The sequence below is a fragment of the Sorex araneus genome, chromosome 2 (assembly GCF_027595985.1).
Source record: "Sorex araneus isolate mSorAra2 chromosome 2, mSorAra2.pri, whole genome shotgun sequence".
Taxonomy (NCBI): Eukaryota; Metazoa; Chordata; class Mammalia; order Eulipotyphla; family Soricidae; genus Sorex; species Sorex araneus.
The window spans coordinates 2,755,639-2,775,514 of NC_073303.1; the positions used below are offsets into that span (position 1 = coordinate 2,755,639).

The window sequence follows — 19,876 nt, forward strand, 5'->3', positions numbered from 1 at the left end:
TGACCGTTGACGGAGGTCGGAACTCCGGATTCCTTCTTTCACTTGAGTGAAACGTGATACTCCTAGCATAGCTCTTTCGGTTCCTCTTTGGGATACCAGAAAGGTGGTGACTTATCAGGACAAATCCTGACTAATTGAATTTTAGGATTAAGTAATGTTGGTAGCAAAAAATTTGGCTTGTAGGCTGGAACAATACCATAGCAGGTAGAGCATTTGCCTTGCATGCGGCCAACCCGGGTTCGATCCCTAGCATCTCAAATGGGCCCCAAGCCCCGCCAGGAGCAGTTTCTGGGTGCAGGGTCCGGAGTAAGCTAGTCAGGTCATAGCTGAGTAACTTTGTTGGGCAGTCGCAGCGTCTCTGGGGCCGAGGGGCCAGAAGGGGGTGTGTGGGGGGGGGATGAGGGGGCAGTCAGGGGCCCACTTGGTTCTTCCAAGCAGGTCCGAAGTGCTTTGGGGAGTTGAGAAGTGACGCCTCTCAGAGCATATGTTCCAAGGACAGTCGGAACCAGATTGTGCCGGTCAATTACATCCCCCAAGGACAGTCGGAACCGGATTGTGCCGGTTAATTACATCCCGACAGGGCTGGGGTTCAAAGGCACGAGAATATCTGTCCATAGCTGAGCCACCTGCCACCCACAGTGCGAGTCTCCCTGCAGCTCAGTAAACGAATGTCTAATAAAGCGGGAGGCATTGAGTCCCCAGTACCCGTGTCCACTTTTGTTCTTCCTGACCTTTCAGAGGCCGTAACAAAAGCACATTTGTATGTCGATATTCTTTACCTTCCTCCCACAGCATATGGAAACAACTTATAAATACATATACGCAGGGAAACATTAATAAATCAGGGGAATACTGGAGTTTCATAACTCGTCCTTCTTTTAGTACAGAGCGGTGTCCCCCCACCCCAGGTTGAAAGTATTCCGCGAAGCGTGACCTTGGCGGGGCGCACACAGTGCGTCTCTGTTCGGCCCGGGCACCTGCACCACTCGCTTCCTCTGTAAATCACTCGGGGGTCAGAGCTGCGCCCCAAGAGCCTGCGGAGAAACAGGGGCCATTGTGCGGACCCTCCCGGGGGCGCGGGGCCGGGGCGGCGGGCAGGAGAGCCCGGCGCTTCCTCGGGGTCCTGCGCAGTTCCGTGGCGCTGTCTCCCGGCCCGTGGGTGGCCTCGCTCTGACAGCCGCCTGGACGTCACGAGCACCCGGAGCCCTCCCGGGGGACGACGGCCGCGTGGGACGCTCCCCGGGAAGTCCCCCTCGTCCTCCCAGCCCTGTCCCAGCCTCTCCCGCTGGGGCTGGGGCTGGAGCCCGGGGTGACCCCTCGTGTCAGGGCCCGGGGCTCGTGCTGATGCCCAGGGGTCCCCCTCATGTCAGGGGCTGGAGCTGGTGCTGGCAGGGGCGCCAGGGGACAGAAACCGTCTCTCACCCCACCCCGAGTGTCAGGGACGTTTCCTCTGCTCGCCTGTACCTTGATTCCAGGCTCACACGTGGCGGCTGCCCTCCCTGGAACACTGTGGCCAGAGTCCATATGGTCCCTGCTGGCCGCTGCATGGCCAAGACCAGGTCCTTGTCAACCGGATGGCGGGTGGGCCCACTCCCCTGGCCCCTGTCTGGGGCATGGGGCCCTCGGGGTCCCCGCCAGGGGCCCTGGGTGCTGGCCCCTGAGCCCCTCTCCAGGACACCCCTCACCTGGGCCCCTTTGGTGGGCCGTGGGCGAGTCCTCGCAGGGACCACTGGGGGCTCCCGGGGGCAATGCCCGGGGGTCTCCCTGCACCCTCATCTGCTAGCTTAGGAGACGGGGCTGATGGAGCGAGTCGAGTCTCGAGGGACGGGGCGGGATTCCTGCCGCCTCACCATGGCGTGGGGGATGGCGTGTGGCGTGGGGATGGCGTGTGGCGTGGGGATGGTGTGTGGCGTGGGGATGGCGTGTGGCGTGGGGATGGCTTTCTCAGGCTTTGGCCGGAGTGTCCAGCGGCGGGCGGGCAGGTGCCTGTGGACTGGCTGTGGAGGCATTTCGGGGGGTGGCCGGCGGCCGTGACGGCCCTGCCCCCCTCGTGTCGCTCACCTGTCGCTCACGTGCGCCCGCTCCACTCCCGAGGGTTTTTTAATTTTCTTTAAGCTTTCCCCACTTACTTCTAGCTTCATCTATTTATTTCATTTGTTTTATTCACTTTATTTATTTATTTAATTTATTTATCTCATTCTGTTTCTTTAAAAAATTCAAATGTGAGGTAGCCCATTGCAAAGCTATTCATTTATTTACAAAGCTGTTTATTTATTTTTGATTTATTTTAATTTAATTTTATTTTGTTTGCTGAAGTAAAACAGCTTTTATTTGGAAGGTTTGAAGGTGTGGAGGGAGAGAGGGTGAAAGAGAGAATAACGCGCTCAAGAGGGAACGCGGCTTCTCTAAGGGCGGAGGGCGCCCCTAGCATTAGGCACGGAAGCATGAGAGCCCCCATCTCAAGAGGGGAGATGTGGGCGACACATGTGCTCGGGCACCACATGTGCTCGGCCACGCGGGTGCAAGTAGCACATGGGCTCGGGCAGCATATGCGCTCAATTTATTTTTTAAAATTAAAAAAAATATTTTGAATGTGAGGTAGCCCATTTCAAAGCTGCCTATTTATTTACTTTATTTATTTATTTTAAATAAAGAAAAAAAATTAAATGTGAGGTAGCCCATTATGAAGCCGTTCATGATTGGGTTTCAGTCCCACGGTTTTCCAACACTCGCCCCTCCACCAGGGCTCGATTCCCAGCACCGGGGTGCCAGGTTCCCTCCCATCACCCCCCACCCTCCCTGCCCCTCAGCCTATGGCAGGCTCTTCCCTTCCCTCCCCCCTCTTTCTCTCTCTCTGTCTCCCTCTCTCTCTCTCCCTCTTTCTCTCTCTCTCTCTCTCTCTCTGTCTCCCTCCCTCCCTCCCTCCCTCTCCCCCCTTCTCTTTCCTTTCGGCCTTACGATTCGCCGTACAGGTAATGAAAGACTATCAGGCATGTCCTCTTGCCTACTTTCACCCTCTGTTCCTGTCCTGAATGCCCATTTCCAGCTCTCACTGTCATGTTGTTCCCTTCTCTACCCTAACTGCCCTTCTCCCGCCCACTCCCCCCCCCCACACACACGTGGCAAGCTTACAGCCCTTGGCCAGTCCTCCTGGCCCCTGTTCATCCTGGCTGTGGGTATCCCTCTCATACCGTGCACATGTATCTTATATCTCGCAAATGAGTGCGGTCATTCTGTCGGCCTCTTTCCCTCTGACCCACTGCACTCAGCATGATATTCTCTGTGTCCATTTATAAGCACGTTTTGTGACTCTGTTTTCCTTAACGGCTGCATAGTATTCCACTGTGTAGACGCGCCACAGTTCCTTTCCCCAGTCGTCCGTTCTCGAGCAATCGGGTTGTTTCCAGACTCTGGCTATTGTGCACAGTTTTGCGATGAACATCGAGGTGCAGGTGGTGTTTCTGCTGTGTGCTTTTGGGCACCCAGGGTTCATACATTTTTTAGATACAAGAGCAAACGCCTCAGCAAATACGGCTACTTGAAAAATGGGGGTGGGGGATCCTAGAGGATAAGACCATGGGCCTCTCACCAGGGATCGCACCAGTGGCGGCAAACACGAAACCACTCACACCAACTAACAAACGCCAAGAGAAACTCCATTTCCCTTGCTACCTGCCAGATTCGCTAAAGGTTGTTTGGGGGCCAGGCCAGCAGTGCTCAGGGTCACTCCTGGCTCAGTGCTCAGGGCTCACTCCCGGCTCAGTGCTCAGGGTCACTCCAGCTCAGTGCTCAGGGCTCACTCCTGGGTGAGTGCTCAAGACTCACTCCCAGCTCAGTGCTCAAGGCTCACTCCCAGCTCAGTGCTCAGGGTCACTCCGGCTCAGTGCTCAGGGCTCACTCCTGGGTGAGTGCTCAAGACTCACTCCCAGCTCAGTGCTCAAGGCTCACTCCCAGCTCAGTGCTCAAGACTCACTCCCGGCTCAATGTTCAGGGACACTCCCAGCTCTGTGCTCAGGGCTGACTCCCAGCTCTGTGCTCAGGGCCACTCCTGGCTCTGTGCTCAGGGCTCAGTCCTGGTGGGCCCCTGGGGACCAGGTGGGGATGGTGCCCGGGTCGCTGTGTGTGCGAGGCTGTTCTACCCCCCCGGGCCCTGTGGTGCTTCTCTGGTGCTTCTCCCTGTGACGTTTCGGGTCGTTTCCCTGCTGCCACCAGGATGGGCTCTAGTGAACCCTGGGACTGCTCCCTGTTATTTATTTGTTCATTTATTTATTTTTTATTTTTGCTCTTTGGGTCACACCTGGCGATGCTCAGGGGTTATTCCTGGCTCTGCACTCAGGAATCTCTTCAGGCGGTGCTTGGGGGACCCTCTGGGATGCTGGGAATCGAACCCAGGTTGGCCCCGTGCAAGGCAAATGCCCTCCCCGCTGTGCTATTGCTCCAGCCCCCTCTCTTTGTGGTTCCCTCGGGACCACACCTGGAGGGGCTGCTCCCCACTCAGTGCTCAGAGTCGGGGGCCAGGCAGGGCTGGGATAGGGGCCTGAGGCCTCCCCGTGCAAGGCTGAGTCACCCCACCCTGTGCCGGGAAGCCCCTTGTAATCTGTCCACAGCGCCGGCCCACAGGGGAAGGCAGTGACGGGGAGCGGCGGGAAGGTGGGGCCTGTGGATGTGGGTGTTTCGGGGGTCCCGGGTGGAGGCGGGGGAGATGGACTTGGCTCCTCGGGCTACGGGACGGACACCCAGTTCCAGGCCAGGCTTCATCCCGAGTGGCGGGAAGCTCATGACCCCTCGTGCCTCAGTTTACCTGAGTCATGCAGAGGCCCCGTTAGTCTGCCCAGAACCAGAGAGGAAACGCCTGCAGGCCCGCGGTTCACAGCCTCGCCATCTGCGCCACCTCCTCCAGGAAGTGGGTCCCGGCTTCAGCCTCGAGCGCACCCCCAGGGGCCCCGCTGTCTCGTCCCAGAGATCGGCCCCCGGGCCGGGCCGGGCCCCAGCTCCTCCCCTGGACTCGTCCCCTTGGCCTCCTCCCGGGCAGGCAGAGGCCGGCGGCCGCCGAGATAGCGGCTGTCCCTCGGGGCGGCCCTGCCGCCCGGCCCCCGAGTTCCCAGCTCATTGTGTCGGCCCGGCCTATCGCGCGGGGCCTGGCACGGAAACGGGCCCTGCCGGCCCGAATGTTCCAGTGCGGTCGGAAAGTCTGAGGAGCAGCCCGGGTGAGAAGAACAAGACCCCACTGACAGGGCCGCCCCGCGCGCCTGTTTCCCATCACCGGGACGTAATCTCGGCCCCGCGGCCCCCGAGGAGAGCCTGCACTTTCCCGCCTGCCCCCGCCCCCCTGCCGCCTCCCCGCCCCCCCCCTCTAGTTCTAGAAAGAACTTTGGGGCTGGCTCCTCGGGCCTGCGGCATCTCCTACTTAGCGCAAGCACCGCACGTGGTGGGGTGTAAAGTGGAGGCAGACAATCTTTTTTTTTGCTTTTTGGGTCACACCCGGTGATGCTCAGGGGTCACCCCAGGCTCTGCACTCAGGAATGACTCCTGGCAGTGCTCGGGGGACCCTATGGGATGCTGGGGATCAAACCCGGGTGATCAGTGGCAGGTGATTGCAAACTCAGGCTTTCCAAGATGTGACCATTGCCTAATCAATGTATTTATTGGTTAGAAGATAAATTAGGTTATTACCTGGTAAGCTGTTAGGTTTTATCCCATATGTTTAAAGTCTTTCTTGGGGTTTTAAAATTTTTTAAAATTTTTTCCTGTTTTTGCTTTTTGTGTCACGCCTGGTGATGCTTAGGGGTTACTCCTGGCTCATGCACTGAGGAACTAACTCCTGGTGGTGCTCAGGGGGCCATCTGGGATGCTGGGAATCGAACCTGGGTCGGCCGCGTGCAAGGTAAACGCCCTCCCCGCTGTGCTATCGCTCCAGCCCCAGAGGCAGCCAGTCTTGGGGGATCCTATTTACACAGGTGTGTAGATGTGAGCGCCAAGGCTCCGCCTGTAGCAGCGTGTTTCCAATCTCTTGTACAAGGGACAATGTTGTACAATTTCTCCAGGAAAGTTTCCTGGACAAGCCACTTCCAGGACAATGGCTCCTGCGTGAAATGCAACAACCTCTTCCCTCTAAGAAACCTATCGAGAAGCGTTTTTATCAGATTATTCATAACAAGCAGTACAAAATAAATTTCTTCAGGGGCTGGAGTGGTAGCACAACGGGGAGGGCGTTTGCCTTGCACACAGCCGACCCGGGTTCGATTCCCAGCATCCCATAGGGTCCCCCGAGCACCGCCAGGAGTCATTCCTGAGTGCAGAGCCAGGAGGAACCCCTGAGTATCACCGGGTGTGACCCAAAAACAAAACAACAACAACAACAACAACGAAATACGGGGGTGGGAAGGTGTCGTGGTGGTGGGGTTGGTGTCCGAGTATTAAATGGATCCAGTAATTGTGAACAACTTTATTTAAAAAAAAAAAGTATTTTTTTGCCACCACGACAGGACACCTGAAGTGTCTTTAGCGCTTCCTTCCGGGAGCAAACCTGGCGTGTCCGCGTCAAGCAGGACCCCCCGCGCCTTCTTCCCGGGCCCCTGAGCTCTCCAGACATGGTGTCCGCCCCCCCCACCCCCGCGCCCTCACTGGGCCCGAGCTCCCCTCACAGCGGTGCAGGAAGTGCTCGGCTGAGACTCCGCCCCCCCATGGTGCCCGTCACGCAGAACTTTCCTGGGGGGACGCACCGTGGTGCAGGGGGCTCCGGTGCTCGGGAATGGCCCCCGCTTGCTCAGGGTCCCCTAGTGCCGCTGGGGCCTGACCGCCGTCCCCTGGGTGCGGGGCGGACGCTTCACCTCGGCGGTGCCTGTAGGGAGTGACCGTCGGGATGGGCGGTGGGTCCGCGTAGCTCGTGTCCTGCCGAGATGCGCCGCCAGAGTCAGGAGCCGCAGGGAGGCCGGGAGGGACCCGCCCCGGGAGTCACCGGCTCCGGTCGGCTCTGGCCGCTTGCTCCCAGTGACACCCCCCTTCTCTGGGCGGACGCTGTGGGGCCCCCTGTGTTCTGGTCATCCCCGGAAGTCCTTAGGAGCCGTGTGGTGCTCAGGATGGGACTTGGCCCTTCCGCATGTAAGTCTGTGCTCTGCCCATTGGGCCACCTCTGTGGCCCCTGGGAAGCCCTTTGGGTTCACTCTTGAGACCCTCGGGGCTGCAGGCACATGGCTTGCACATTTCTCACGGCCACTAGACACCTCGGCCCACCCAGGGGCCACCAGGCTGCACCTTTCTGTCCCCAGGGTCTGCCGGCCTGGTGCCCCTTTCTTCCCGTGGCGCCCGGCAGGGACCCCCCCTTTCCCTGTGCTCTGGGGCTGCAGCGTTCAGGGAGAAAGGCGCGGAGCCCCGGCCCCCACCACGGCCTGCCCCGATGCCCGTGTCCACGCGCCGACGGGCCTCGCCCCTAACGGCGCGTCTCGCACCCCAGCCTGCCGCCACCTGACGCGTGTCTCCTCTCTCCCCAGGATGGCTCGTACCTGGCCGAGTTCCTGCTGGAGAAGGGCTACGAGGTGAGTGACCGTCCCCGCGGGGCCTTCGCCTCCCCACGCGGCTTCCGCCGACCCACGCCCTGGACAGCCCGCCCGGCCTTCACCCGCCCCTCTGCTGCCCCGGACACTGTCACGCTGCCTGCCCGCCTTCTCAGACAGGGCTCCGGGCCCGGGGAGGGTGGAGGAACCCTCCCCCTTCTTCTAACCTGCCCCCCTGCCCCCACCCCCCCACCCCCCCGCTCTGCACACGCCTTGCTGGGCAGCCGCACCCGGCACTCAGGAGGAAGCTGGTCTCGGCAAAGCTGGTGCATGGACGCTCCCGCCTCTGGCCGGCACCAAGGGCCCCGGGAGCTCGAGTGTGGCTCAGCGCTGGGCTGTCACCGTTCCTCACCCTTGGTGTCCTCACAGTCCCTCCCTCCCTCCCTTCTTCTCTCCCTCCCTCCCTCCCTCCCTTCCTCCCTCCCTCCCTCCTTTCCTCCTTTCCTCCCTCCCTTCCTCCCTCCCTCTCTCCCTTCCTCCCTCCCTCCCTCCTTTCCTCCCTCCCTCCCTCCCTCCCTTCCTCCCTCCCTTCCTCCTTTCCTCCCTCCCTCCCTCCTTCCTTTCCTCCCTTCTTCCCTCCCTCTCTCCCTCCCTCCCTCCCTCTTCCTCCTTCCCTCCTTCCCTCCTTCCTTCCTTCCTTCCTTCCTTCCTTCCTTCCTTCCTTCCTTCCTTCCTTCCTTCCTTCCTTCCTTCCTTCCTTCCTCCCTCCCTCTCTCCCTCCCTTTCTCCCTCCCTTTCTTCCTTCCTTTCTTCCTTCCTTTCCTTTCTCCTTAATTTTATTCTTGTGGGTGTTTTTTTGGGTCCCACCCAGCGATGCTCAAGGCTGACTCCTGGCTCTGTCTGCACTCAGGAATCACTCCTGGCGGTGTTCGGGGGACCCAACCCGGGTCAGCCGTGTGCGAGCCAGCGCTCTCCCCGCTGTGCTGTGGCTCCAGCCCCGCGAGGGCCTTTGCTGTGCCGCTCGTCCTCGCAGGCCGTCTGTCTCTGAGACAGGAACCGCGTCTCGCGCTGCAGATCAGTGTGGCCCTTGGCGAGCTTCTTCCTTCCTCTTTCCTGTTCTTTCGGGCTCCACAGAGAGCGCGTGGCCGAGGGGCCGCAGGCCCAGGGCTGGCGGGGGCCTTGTGCAGAGGACTCCGGAGCTCTCGGACCCTCCCTGACGCCGGCTCACTGGGAGAATCTCCCCCGGGCCCACAGGGAAAGGCCTTGCCAACGGCTACTCGCACCCGTGCCAGGAAGATTTTTTTTTTCTTTTTTGGTCACACCTGGCGATGCACAGGGGATCCTCCTGACTCTGCACTCAGGAATCACTCCTGGCGGTGCTCGGGGGACCCTACGGGATGCCGGGGATGGAACCCGGGTCGGCTGCGTGCAAGGCAACCACCCTCCCCGCTGTGCTGTCGCTCCAACCCCCCCGCATGTGCTGGTGATGCCAGTGTCCTGCAGATGCTTTCTCGCCCCCTTCCTCCGAGGGTTCCTGGCTGGGACCCCCAGGGGGACCCGCTGGGGGAGGGAAGGGAGGAGAGCCCCCCACCCCCTCCAGGATTTGCATATGGGGCCTGATGCAGGACCGGGGGACATCGGGGACAGGCCAGATGTGACTGGAATTTCGCTCCGGCTCGACCGTGGGAGCCCCGAAGCCCCAGGCCTCTTGGCGGGCGCGGCCATGCAGGAGAGTCGGGTCACACGGGAACTCGCCCCTCGCCGTTTCCTGTGCTGACCCCACACACCGTGCAGGGCCCCGGGCTGATTCTTTCTCACGCCCTGGGCCAGCTCCGAGCGAGCCAGGTCCAGCCTGTGGCCTAAGCTCCTCCCCCTCCACCCCCCCACCTCATCGAACCCCCTGACCTGGCCCTTTGGTGCCGGCAGGGACTCAGGCGCCGTGTCCCCACCAACTAGGTGTGGACACAGGGGCCCTGGGCCCTGGGGCTCGAGGCTGCCAAGCCTGGACACCTGGTGGCCTCGTAGAAGACGCCCGTGTCCAGCGAGGTCCTGGGTTAGGCCCCAGGAAAGGCAGCGGTTAGGGGGGCTTGTGAACGCCCCCCCACCCCCGGCCTCGTGCGTGCCGGGAGGGCTGTTCTGCCCCTCCTGAGCGCAGAAGGGAAAAGCCCCGCGGAGAGAACCTTCTAGTGACAGAGCCCAGACCTTCCGGGCTCCCGCCCCAGATAAGCGGCCTTTGTGTCGGGCCCACGGAGAGGAACCAGAACCGCGGGAGAGGCCGGCCCTCGGCAAGCCCCGGGCAAGGCCCCGAGGGGCTCCACACCCGGGTTGGGGGGAATGTCGCCCCCCTCCTCACCCCAGAGCTTCCGGAGCAGTGAAGGAAGCAGGACCCGAGGGTGTGATGAAGGCCGCAGCCTGGGAGGTTCCCTGAGTCCCCCCCCCTCGACCCAGAGAAGCCTCGAGGCCCTTCTTCCTGGGCCGCGCAGCCCTCGGGCCCCGGGCAGAGCCATCGGGGCTTTGATTCCCAGCCAGAGCCCGCGCTGGCCCCGGGGACGGTGGGGGTGTGGCTGGCATGGCCGAGGGGCGTCCAGGCAGTGCCCCCTCTGCAGAGGGATGCGTCCCGGGAAGGTGCAGGGGACACGGGTTCCACGTCTGCGCTCGGGGCTCCCTGTCTGGGACCTTCCCCGACGCTGCGTCTCTTCCCACTGGGTCTGTCTGTCCGTCTCCTCGACCAGCCGGGCCGCGTCCTGGCCTCCTAGAGGAATCTCGAAGGGGCCGGGAGTCTCCCGGCCATCACCTTCTCTTTGCCGGGGCTCCCCGAGCCAGGGAGAGACCCGGGAGTCAGCCCGCAGGCGTTTCTCTCCCCCGAGGCCCGAGCTCACGCTGGCCTTGGAGGTCAGACCCGCTCTGTCCCGGCCCCAGGAGAACCTGGAGTGTCCCCTTCTCATGGCTTCATTACCTAGGACATGAAATTTGTGGGTCGCAAACCTTCCACTTATTTTTAGACCTGGTGGTGGGGTTGGGGGTTCAAAATCGAATCTGGGCCCGGAGCAGCCGTGGGGTAGTAGTGACGCCCGTGAAGTCAGACGCAGGGCATTTATCTTCCCTCTGGGGTGCCTCACTCCCTGCCGCCTTCCCCTCTCCCCCCCCAAATCCTTATAAAAACAAACAAAGCCACCCCCCCGCCCTGTCCGATCTTCGTGTGCCAACAGAGCCGCTAATCTCAGGCCTTCCTTGGAGGGCCCAGTCTGCACACACTCGGGCTGTTGGGGCGTTTGCGTGTCACCTGTTCCAGAAGCCGACAGATCCGGCTTTCATTAGTTCTTAGAATAATACTCGCTGTCACGGCCCGAGCACTTGGCACCTCCCCTCTTTCCCTTCGACACATACCGAAAGTGGGCAGTGAAGGGAAATCAAGACACTGTTTTTTTCTTTGGCGGGTGTGTGTGTGTGTGTGTGTGTGTGTGTGTGTGTGTGTGTGTGTGTGTGTGTGTGTGTGTTGAAAAGCCTTTCAAGCTGGTGCCCCCTGTTTTCCCTCTTATTTTCTAATTGCTGTGACTTGGGTCCCTGACTTTCCCACTGAGTCCATCCATATTAACTAATATTTTGGTCAGACCTGGTGTCGTATGCGATGCCCAAGGCCGCGTCCACTTCACCTTCCCTTCTGATGGCTGGGGCCGCGGTGTGCCCAGGCACCCCCGTGCAGAGGGGAGATCTGCCGTCCACTCTTCTCATTCTGAAACTTTTACACCCTGGAAGTCAGATACTCTGTTTTCAGAGTGTCGCCCTTTTTTTCTGTTCAAGAAATCCGAGAAATCTATAATTCACAAATAACTTGGCTTGGTCCATACCAGTGTCGCACATGTAAAAACATGCACATGAAACTTGACTTTTTTGGTTTTTTTTTTTTTTTTAATTGTACAGCTACAAAGTTGTTCACGATTGGGTTTTGGTCAGACAATGGAGAACTTGACTTTTACTCAAAACTCTTCATGTTTGTCGAGTTTGCCTTTGAAACGCGCAAGTGGAGCGCCGGGCAGCCGGAAGAGGATAAATCCTGAGCTAATCTGAGCGTTGTTTTCTCCGCGTCTCCGCTCAGGAATGGATACGGATAGCCAAATCGCAGCGTTTCCTAGATTTTTTACTGTTCGCCTCTGAAAATGTCAGCCGAGCTTGTGATATTTCCTTCTTAAAATATTTGCATGTTTACCGAGTTTTCTCGGGCTGAGTTCTTTTGGAAAGTCATGTGGACCGAGTGCTTTTCTCTCTGGCGAAAGCAACTGGCCGGCAGAATTATTAATCACGGACGTGTTGTCTGCTCACAGAAGTCAGTTTCTCGTGCATGCCGTGTAAAATGACCATGCCACTTCTTTCTGTTTGAAAGAAAGTCTTATGTGCTTAGAACTTCCCCCCCCCCCCCCCGCCGAGGCCCCCGTGACTACACTCCCCCCCCCCACCGCGTTCGGAATATTTGAGTCATGCCAAGATTTAATTTTGGTTCGAAAGAGACAGAAAACGATTGAGGGAAAATATAGAAGTGTATTCAGCTGCAAAGTGAAACTGCCCGCCACGAGCAGGAACTTCTCAAAGAAGTGAAGGATTAAAACTGCCACCAGCCGGACTGGGACTGGGGCAGCCGGTGACATAAGCCAGTATTAGCCTTGGCCACACAAAGGGAGTGGTTTTGACACGAGAAGGAAGTGAGCCCCAGTGTGGAACAATTTCTCTTATGTATCAGACACAAATAGCCTTTTCTTCAGGGTCCCACAGGTGTGCTCGGTTTTTTTGTTGTTTTTGTTCCAATGAATCTCTTTCCTCACACGTCTTAGAGTTAAGTCAAAGGTAAAAATTAATATGTGTGTGTGTGATGTATCTCCTGCCCTTTGTTGTGTTTTCTCTGTGCATTCTCTCTGCTTCTGCTTCAGTCATTCCACCTTCTGAGTTTTCCACACATCCCTGCCCTCTGTGGCCCCGTCCACGTGTCCGCACGTGTCTGGGCTGGAGCAATAGCACAGCGGGGAGGGCATTTGCCTCGCACGCGGCCGACCCGGGTTTGATTCCTCTGCCCCTCTCGGAGAGCTCGGCAAACTACCGAGAGTATCCCGCCCTCATGGCAGAGCCTGACAAGCTCCCCGTGGTGTTTTGGCTCCTATATGCCAAAAACAGTCACAACAAGTCTCACCATGGAGACGTTACTGGTGCCCACTCGAGCAAATCGATGAGCAACGGGACGACAGCGCTACAGTGCTGTGCAGAAGCCCCACACAGTGCTCTGTGAGAAGGACCGCAGAAGGCTCAGGAAAGCACAGGGCCTGGTGCTTGGCCCTGGGGAGGTGGCAGGGCTGGTCGCTGGGCCTCGTGGGGTCTGTCTGCGGCTTCAGAGCTGGGAGATATCTCTGTCAGCAGCTGGGCCGGGTCGGCGGCCGGAGGCGGCCTAGTATCTGCCGCTGAGCGTGCATTGGGAAGTCACAGGATTATCAGCGGCTTTTGTTGAAAGGTGATGGCGGTCGGGGGGCGCCTGGCGGGCAGGGACGGGGGGGGGGCGGGGGGAGGAACCAGCCGAGATTCTGTGTCCAGTGATGAGAGCGCCGTGTGTACCACGGGCAGGTCTGGCCCCGCAGAGAGGCGTGTGGCTCCCCGGGACACGTGGGTAACGGACTGTCCTGTGCCCCCACATGCAGGTCCACGGCATCGTCCGCCGGTCAAGCTCCTTCAACACGGGCCGCATCGAACACCTATACAAGAACCCCCACGCGCACATTGAAGGGAGTAAGTCTCCACGCCGCTAAGACCCCCCTCGCGCGCGCCCGCAACGCTTCCGGGTGTCGACCCCCGCCCCCAGGCCCGGCCGGTCCTGATGACTCAGCCCGTGGGGGCTTCCTGGGCCCCGCGGGGCAGGTGGGGGCTTCTTGGGCCCCGCGGGGCAGGCCGGGCCCCAGTGCTGTCCTGGCCGCCACCTGGTCAGGACTCACCTTTGCTCTCCCATCCTTGGTGTCCTGAGGACTCCCGGCCACCCAGCCCCAGAGTCCCCGCCTTTGCTTTTGATGGCCGGTTGGTCGGTCGGTCAGTCGGCTCCAGCAGGCCCAGCTCTCTGTGTCCAGCCGGAAAATAATACGGAAGGGAAGAGTGGGAAAGGCGAGCGTCCCGCACGCCACCAACCCGGGTGCGACCCCAGCCCCGCAGAGGGCCCACAGACCTGGAGCAACAACCGGAAATTTGTTCTGTTTTGGTTTTGGGGCCAGGCTGGAGTGATAGCACAACAGGTAGGGTGTTTGCCTTGCATGCGGTCGACCAGGGTTCGATTCCTCCGTCCCTCTCGGAGGGCCTAGCCAGCTACCGAGAGTATCCCGCCCTCCTGGTAGAGCCTGGCAAGCTCCCCGTGGCGTATTCCATATGCCAAAAACAGTAACAACAAGTCTCACCATGGAGATGTTTCTGGTGCCCGCTCGAGCAAATCGATGGACAACAGGATGACAGTGACAGTGACAGGCCCTGATTTTTGGGCCACACCTGGCAACGCTCAGGGGTTCCTCCTGGCCCTGCATTGAGGAAATCACTCCTGGCGGTGCTCAGGGGACCCTGTGGGATGCCCGGGATAGAAACTGGGTCTGCTGCATGCAAGGCAAATGCCCCCCCCCTCGCTGCCCTAACACCCTGGTCCCCCCAGGCTCGAAAATTAAAATAAATCAATGAATAAGAACGAGCGCTTGGAGCTGTTCAGGCCCCTGCTTTGCAGATCAGTGCTGGCCTTTGCCGTGGTTTGCAGAGTGCCCCCTAGAGCCACCCCCAGCCGTGTGGCACAGTCTCTCCAAAGCCACCTGGGGGGCTCAGCGGGGCCGCCTGGCCCCCGCAGGAGAGGGCGGGGCGTGGCCCTGCTGGCCTGGGGCTTCGGGGGGTTTGTGTTCAGGGCCGCAGCCCTGGGTGGATGGTCTGTGTCCAGCATTTGAACACAGGCACGGACGCCTCCCGGGAAGAAGCCAGGCCCGGCTGTTCCCAGGAAGGCCCTGACTGTCGCGGCACGGGGCCCAGGGCCTTGGAGACCGCTCGCTGCTGGTTGGGGGCGGAGCAGGTGCCAGTTGTGCCCGGACACAGATCTGGGCCCCCTGAAGCATGGTGGCCGTGTCTGTTAGTCAAACCGCGGTGCCACATCCTCCTGCCCAGGAAGCCGGGCCAGGGTCTGCTTTGACTGAGCACCTCAAGGGCCTGGCTCGCCTTTGAGGCTCGTTCTTCAGTCTCAGGCCGCGGGGCCACTGGGTCACGGCCCTGGAGCTACAGCGACCTCTTCTTCCTCGCCTCTGCAGACCCGCATCGGGCCCCGGGAGACGGTGGTTTTCAGCCTCTCTCCCTCGAGGGCCGTCAGTCGAGCCCGCCCTCGCGGTGTCCAGGGCCCCTTTAGCACATTGCTAAAGAGACACACGTGCTCTCCGTGTCCCGAGCAACACGTGCAGGCTCCCGACACGACATGCTCTGTCGGGATCACGCCGTCCCACGCAAGGCGGGGTCTGAAAACCACCTCGTGCCGAGAGACGCTAATTCCGTCACACACCACGGGAGATTCCGGATCTCACAGTCTGCCGGGTCCTCACACAACGCGGGCCACGACTGTTGTCCCTACGCCCATGTGGTCCTGTTCATCACACTCTGTGGGGACGGCCGGTGGCTTTGACTCAGGCCGTTTGGCCCCGGTCAGCACATTCAAGGGGACAGTTTCCATATGCAGGGACACGGTCTGGGTTTGGGTTTTTTTTTTTTTTTTTTTGCTTTTTGGGTCACACCTGGTGATGCACAGGGGTCACTCCTGGCTCTGCACTCAGGAATCACCCCTGGAGGTGCTCAGGGGACCATATGGGATGCTGGGATTTGAACCCGGGTCGGCCGCGTGCAAGGCAAACGCCCTCCCCGCTGTGCTATTGCTCCAGCCCCTGGGTTTGGGTTTTGAGCCCGAGCCCCTTAGTCTGGACCTTGGCATAGTTAATCGCCTTCTCTGCCTGATGGCGGGTTGTTTTTTTATTTTTTCTTTTAACCCCCAAAGACATGAAGCTGCACTACGGGGACCTCACCGACAGCACCTGCCTCGTGAAGATCATCAACGAAGTCAAGCCCTCGGAGGTCTACAACCTGGGCGCCCAGAGCCATGTCAAGGTAGGGGCCCATCTGTGTTCTCGCGCGGGGACGCTTTCTCTTCCCGGTGATTTTTAATTTAGGAACCGTGACCCCCAAAGCTACCAGTCGGTGGAATTCAGGCGTAGCTGGCTCCAGCGTCCGTCCCGCCCCACGGCTGGCGTCCGACTTCCGGCACGCCCCGCCTCCCCGTCCTTCCCATCCTGGAGACGGTTTTTCGGTTTCGTGATTGCCATGTGGGTGCCGAGCTTCCTGCAGGGCTGGCTCCTGTGGTTTAGGTATCTGCAGACACACCCCCGCCCCTGGTCCATGCCCCCCGCCTCACCCTGTGCTTGCCACCCCCTCGGCCCCCTCCCTCCTTGGCATTTTCATTCCTACTTCTCCGCTTGTTTTTGCCCCGTCCGTTCCCTTGCCTCGTTCCTCCGAGGGCCACCGACAAACGAGGGGGCCGACATCTGCCCGCCTTGCCCTGGCTCCCCTCCCCAGGACCCCCTCCGGCTCCATCCCCGTGGCAGCGAGCAGAGTGCCGCGTGGTGTGCCCACGCCAGGGCCTTCTCCCCCACGAATCGTCCTCGGGCGCCCCCGGGTCGTTTCCAAGTCCCACCTCTCGCCCCCGAGCTCTGCCGTGACGCGGGCCTGCAGCTTCTCCGGGAGCGAGTGCATCCGTGTCTTAGGGCCTGGGTGGCGGCTTCTGCTCGGTGCCGCGTGCCCGCCACTGTCTCGCCCTCGTGCTCGAGCCCTGGGACTGATGCTCAGGGATGCCGCTAGGAGTGCTCACTCGTCCTTGAGAAGTGTGCTCCCGGGGCACGGCACGACAGAAAAGACCCCGGCCGCCCCCGTGGAAACAGCCGCGCGCCTTTCTTCTGGGTTGACCCTGCGGTTACGAGCGCCGCGTGGATGTCTTTGCCGCCCTCCCGGATCACATTGTGAATGAAGCCCTTTGTTAGAGCGCTGGAACGCGCAACTCCATAAAAACCATTTTAATATTAATTTTGGTAGCAGTTCCATTACTGGCTGAGAAAGTAATATTTGTTCTGGGTCCCCGTAAGATGTTAAAATGAACTGAATCAACCTTTTATTGTGAGTAATAAAAATCGGTGGGAGCGAGGTCCTCCTCGGCCCGCCCTCCTCACCCCGCCTCGGGTGAGGGCTCGCCGTGGCGTCGTCCCCTTGGCCCTCGCGTCTGTCTCCGTCCGGTGTTTCTTCCCGGAACAAAGCACAGTAGCCCTGAGTGGCCCGTCCCTGGGGCTCGACAAATCTGCTGCTTTTAAGGGTTAATTGCTACATCCCCCACGGCTGTGGGCTTTGGGGAGGGAATTCTGGAGCCGAGGGGTGTAGCTCTTAGGTTAGGACATCCAGCACAGAAACGTCCAGAAAACCACTGGTCTGTGTTATTGCTGCGTTAGCGAGTCCAGCGGTCGTGTTTCAGAGAGGACTGGGGGTGATTTGCCACAGTTTCCTCCCCTTGGATTCCTCTGTTCACCGATGATAATTGCTGCGTTATTAGGATTATACTCTGCCATTAATAAAATGTCACTTGACTGAAAAATTAAGTTTAGGGGGCAGAGTTATCGTACAGCGGGTAGGCGTGTGCCTTGCACGCCGCTGCCCCGGCCTCTGTCCCTGGCGTCTCCTAGGGCCCCTCGAGCACTACTAGGAATAAATCCTGAGTGCTGAGCCAGAGTAGCCCCTGAGCATCACTCGGTGTGGCCCCCAATCAGAAAAAAAAATTAGTTCAATCAAAATTAAAAAAAAGAAAATTTAAGGCCCTCTACCCCCTCCTCATTTATAACTTAGAATTTTATAAATTGTTAAAACTTATAACAATTTATACGCTTTTATAGTGGATGTTTATAAATTTCATAAATTGTTGAAGATTATTTGTTCCGGCTGTGGGGGAGAATGGGGAGTCACCCACTCCTGCCGGCCTCTGCTCACGGGTCCCCCCGGTGGCTCCCCGTCGTGCGGGGTGGGGTCGGGGGGCAGCACGTTGAAGGAAAAACGAGACTCGGTGATGCCGGTGGGGGTGGGGACAATGGTGCTGACAGGGACAGTCGCCGTCCGCTTCACGTGGGAGTGGAGGTCCGTGGCATTCCATCACCTCCTGACGCCTGAGGTAAGGACGAGCGTCCGGGCCCTGGAGACGAGTTCTCTCCGCCCTGGCGTCCAGGGAGAAGCTCCGTGTCCCGTTCTCAGTCTCCGGCGACTGTTCTCCGGCCAGACGCAAAACTGTGAGGCGCCTTCGGTTGGTGCCGAGTTGTTTTCTCCAGACCCCAGGAGCGTGTTTTCCGTCCCGAGTGGGCGTCGGAGGTGAGGCGGCCGCCCTTCCTCAGAGAAGCAGAGGCGGCCAGCCCCGGAACCGACACTTCATCTCTCCCTCACCCGCGCGACCCGCCGACCCTGCGCGGCAGAATCGTATCTTGCTGCTTGTCGTCCCCCCCGGCCGCCTGGGTCAGTATCTCCCAGACTCAGTAGATTATTCTGGAACGGGCGCTCTGTTGTTCGACTTCCTTTCGATGAAGACATTTCCTTTTGTAACGCTTGATAGTTTATCGCCCCTGAAAGCGAAGCCAGCGTGGCAGGGCGATGCAGGAAGTTTCATTAAGGCTTATTTATAGGAGGTTTCCCTGGCCGCCTCCGTGTGAAAGGAGTCCGGCCTCACCTGGCCCAGCACACGCCTCAGGCCCGGAGACATCCTGACACCTTCCTCACGTGAGCCGAGCCTGACAGAGCGCCTGTCTGTGACACCTTCCTCACGTGAGCGAGCCTGACAGAGCGCCTGTCTGTGACACCTTCCTCATGTGAACCGAGCCTGACAGAGCGCCTGTCGTGACACCTTCCTCACGTGAGCGAGCCTGACAGAGCGCCTGTCGTGACACCTTCCTCACGTGAGCCGAGCCTGACAGAGCGCCTGTCGTGACACCTTCCTCACGTGAGCCGAGCCTGACAGAGCGCCTGTCGTGACACCTTCCTCACGTGAGCGAGCCTGACAGAGCGCCTGTCGTGACACCTTCCTCACGTGAGCCGAGCCTGACAGAGCGCCTGTCGTGACACCTTCCTCACGTGAGCGAGCCTGACAGAGCGCCTGTCGTGACACCTTCCTCGCGTGAGCCGAGGCTGACAGAGCGCCTGTCTGTGAGACCTTCCTCACGTGAACTGAGCCTGACAGAGCGCCTGTCATGATACCTTCCTCACGTGAACTGAGCCTGACAGAGCGCCTGTCATGACACCTTTCTCACGTGAGCCGAGTCTGACAGAGCGCCTGGTCACCCCTCCCTAAACGATTCTGTGGGTTTGGTGTTGGTTTTCGGGCTGCCCCCCGAGGTGCTCAGGCTGTCTACTCAGGGATCACTCTCCGTGGTTCTCTGGAGACCCCGGGATGTCGCAGGGATGGAATCTGGGCCGGCCGCGTGCAAGGCAAGTGCCCGTCAACGGTTGGCGCTCCCGCCTGAGAAGATGGTTCTGGAAGTGCGGGAAGAGCAGGGACTGTCGCTTGCTTCTCAGCCCGTCTGCTCCCATGGGCCGTGTCGGGGAGCCGTGTTTACCCAGAGGGGCATTCGCGGTAGCCTCCAGCAGCTCACTGCACGCGGGGCAGCACGGAGGACGCACACGTGGGCACAGCCACTCCGGGTCCCGCGTGCCTCAGCCGTGATAGGGCTGACGCGTGGCGCTCTGCGGTCTTCCCTGGGCGGAGTCCGCCCACCTCAGGCTGAGGGGACGGTGCGTGGCGTCTGGGAGGGGGACGCATGGGGAGCCGCGGGCAGTTCGCAGGAACTGGGGCCTGGAGTAGAGGCCCCGGTCAAACTGGAGAGGACTTGGGCATGCTTGTTCCGTGGAGGAATGTTCTGGACTAGCCACGCCCGCTGAGGAGACAGGGGGCATGAGGCCAGTAAGGAGGCGCCCGGGCCGCCCCCACAGGGTTGTGAATGGGGTCATCAGCTTGGTGAGGATTTGTCTTGCCCGTGGACACAGGCGCTGTGGATGAGGCGGACCCCGTGGGGGACAGAGGTGGACACTGAGGCCTGGGGCTTCTGAGGACCCTGGAGAAGGGAGGAGGTGGGGCTTGTGTGGGGTTAGGTGCGGAGGGGGCTGTAACTCCAGGAGAGCCAGAGACGGGTCGGGGGCGTGGTCTCAGGGGGTGGACACGCAGGGCATCTCAGCGGGTGGACACTCAGGGGATCTCAGCGGGTGGACACCCAGGGCATCTCAGCGGGTGGACACTCAGAGAGATCTCAGCGGGTGGACACGCAGGGCATCTCAGCGGG

The 19,876-nt window shown here is 60.0% G+C and overlaps 1 protein-coding gene across 4 annotated transcripts in view; it reads left to right on the forward strand.

Annotated features, from left to right (window-relative positions):
- Window positions 1-19,876, forward strand: part of GMDS (GDP-mannose 4,6-dehydratase) — a 429,624-nt gene that overhangs the window by 65,364 nt on the left and 344,384 nt on the right. For all 4 annotated transcript variants that reach the window (XM_055128849.1, XM_055128852.1, XM_055128850.1 and 1 more), the window contains exons 2-4: window positions 7,491-7,535; window positions 13,172-13,259; window positions 15,523-15,632. In XM_055128849.1, coding sequence (XP_054984824.1) covers window positions 7,491-7,535; window positions 13,172-13,259; window positions 15,523-15,632 — 243 coding nt within the window. The remainder of the gene's footprint in view (window positions 1-7,490; window positions 7,536-13,171; window positions 13,260-15,522; window positions 15,633-19,876) is intronic.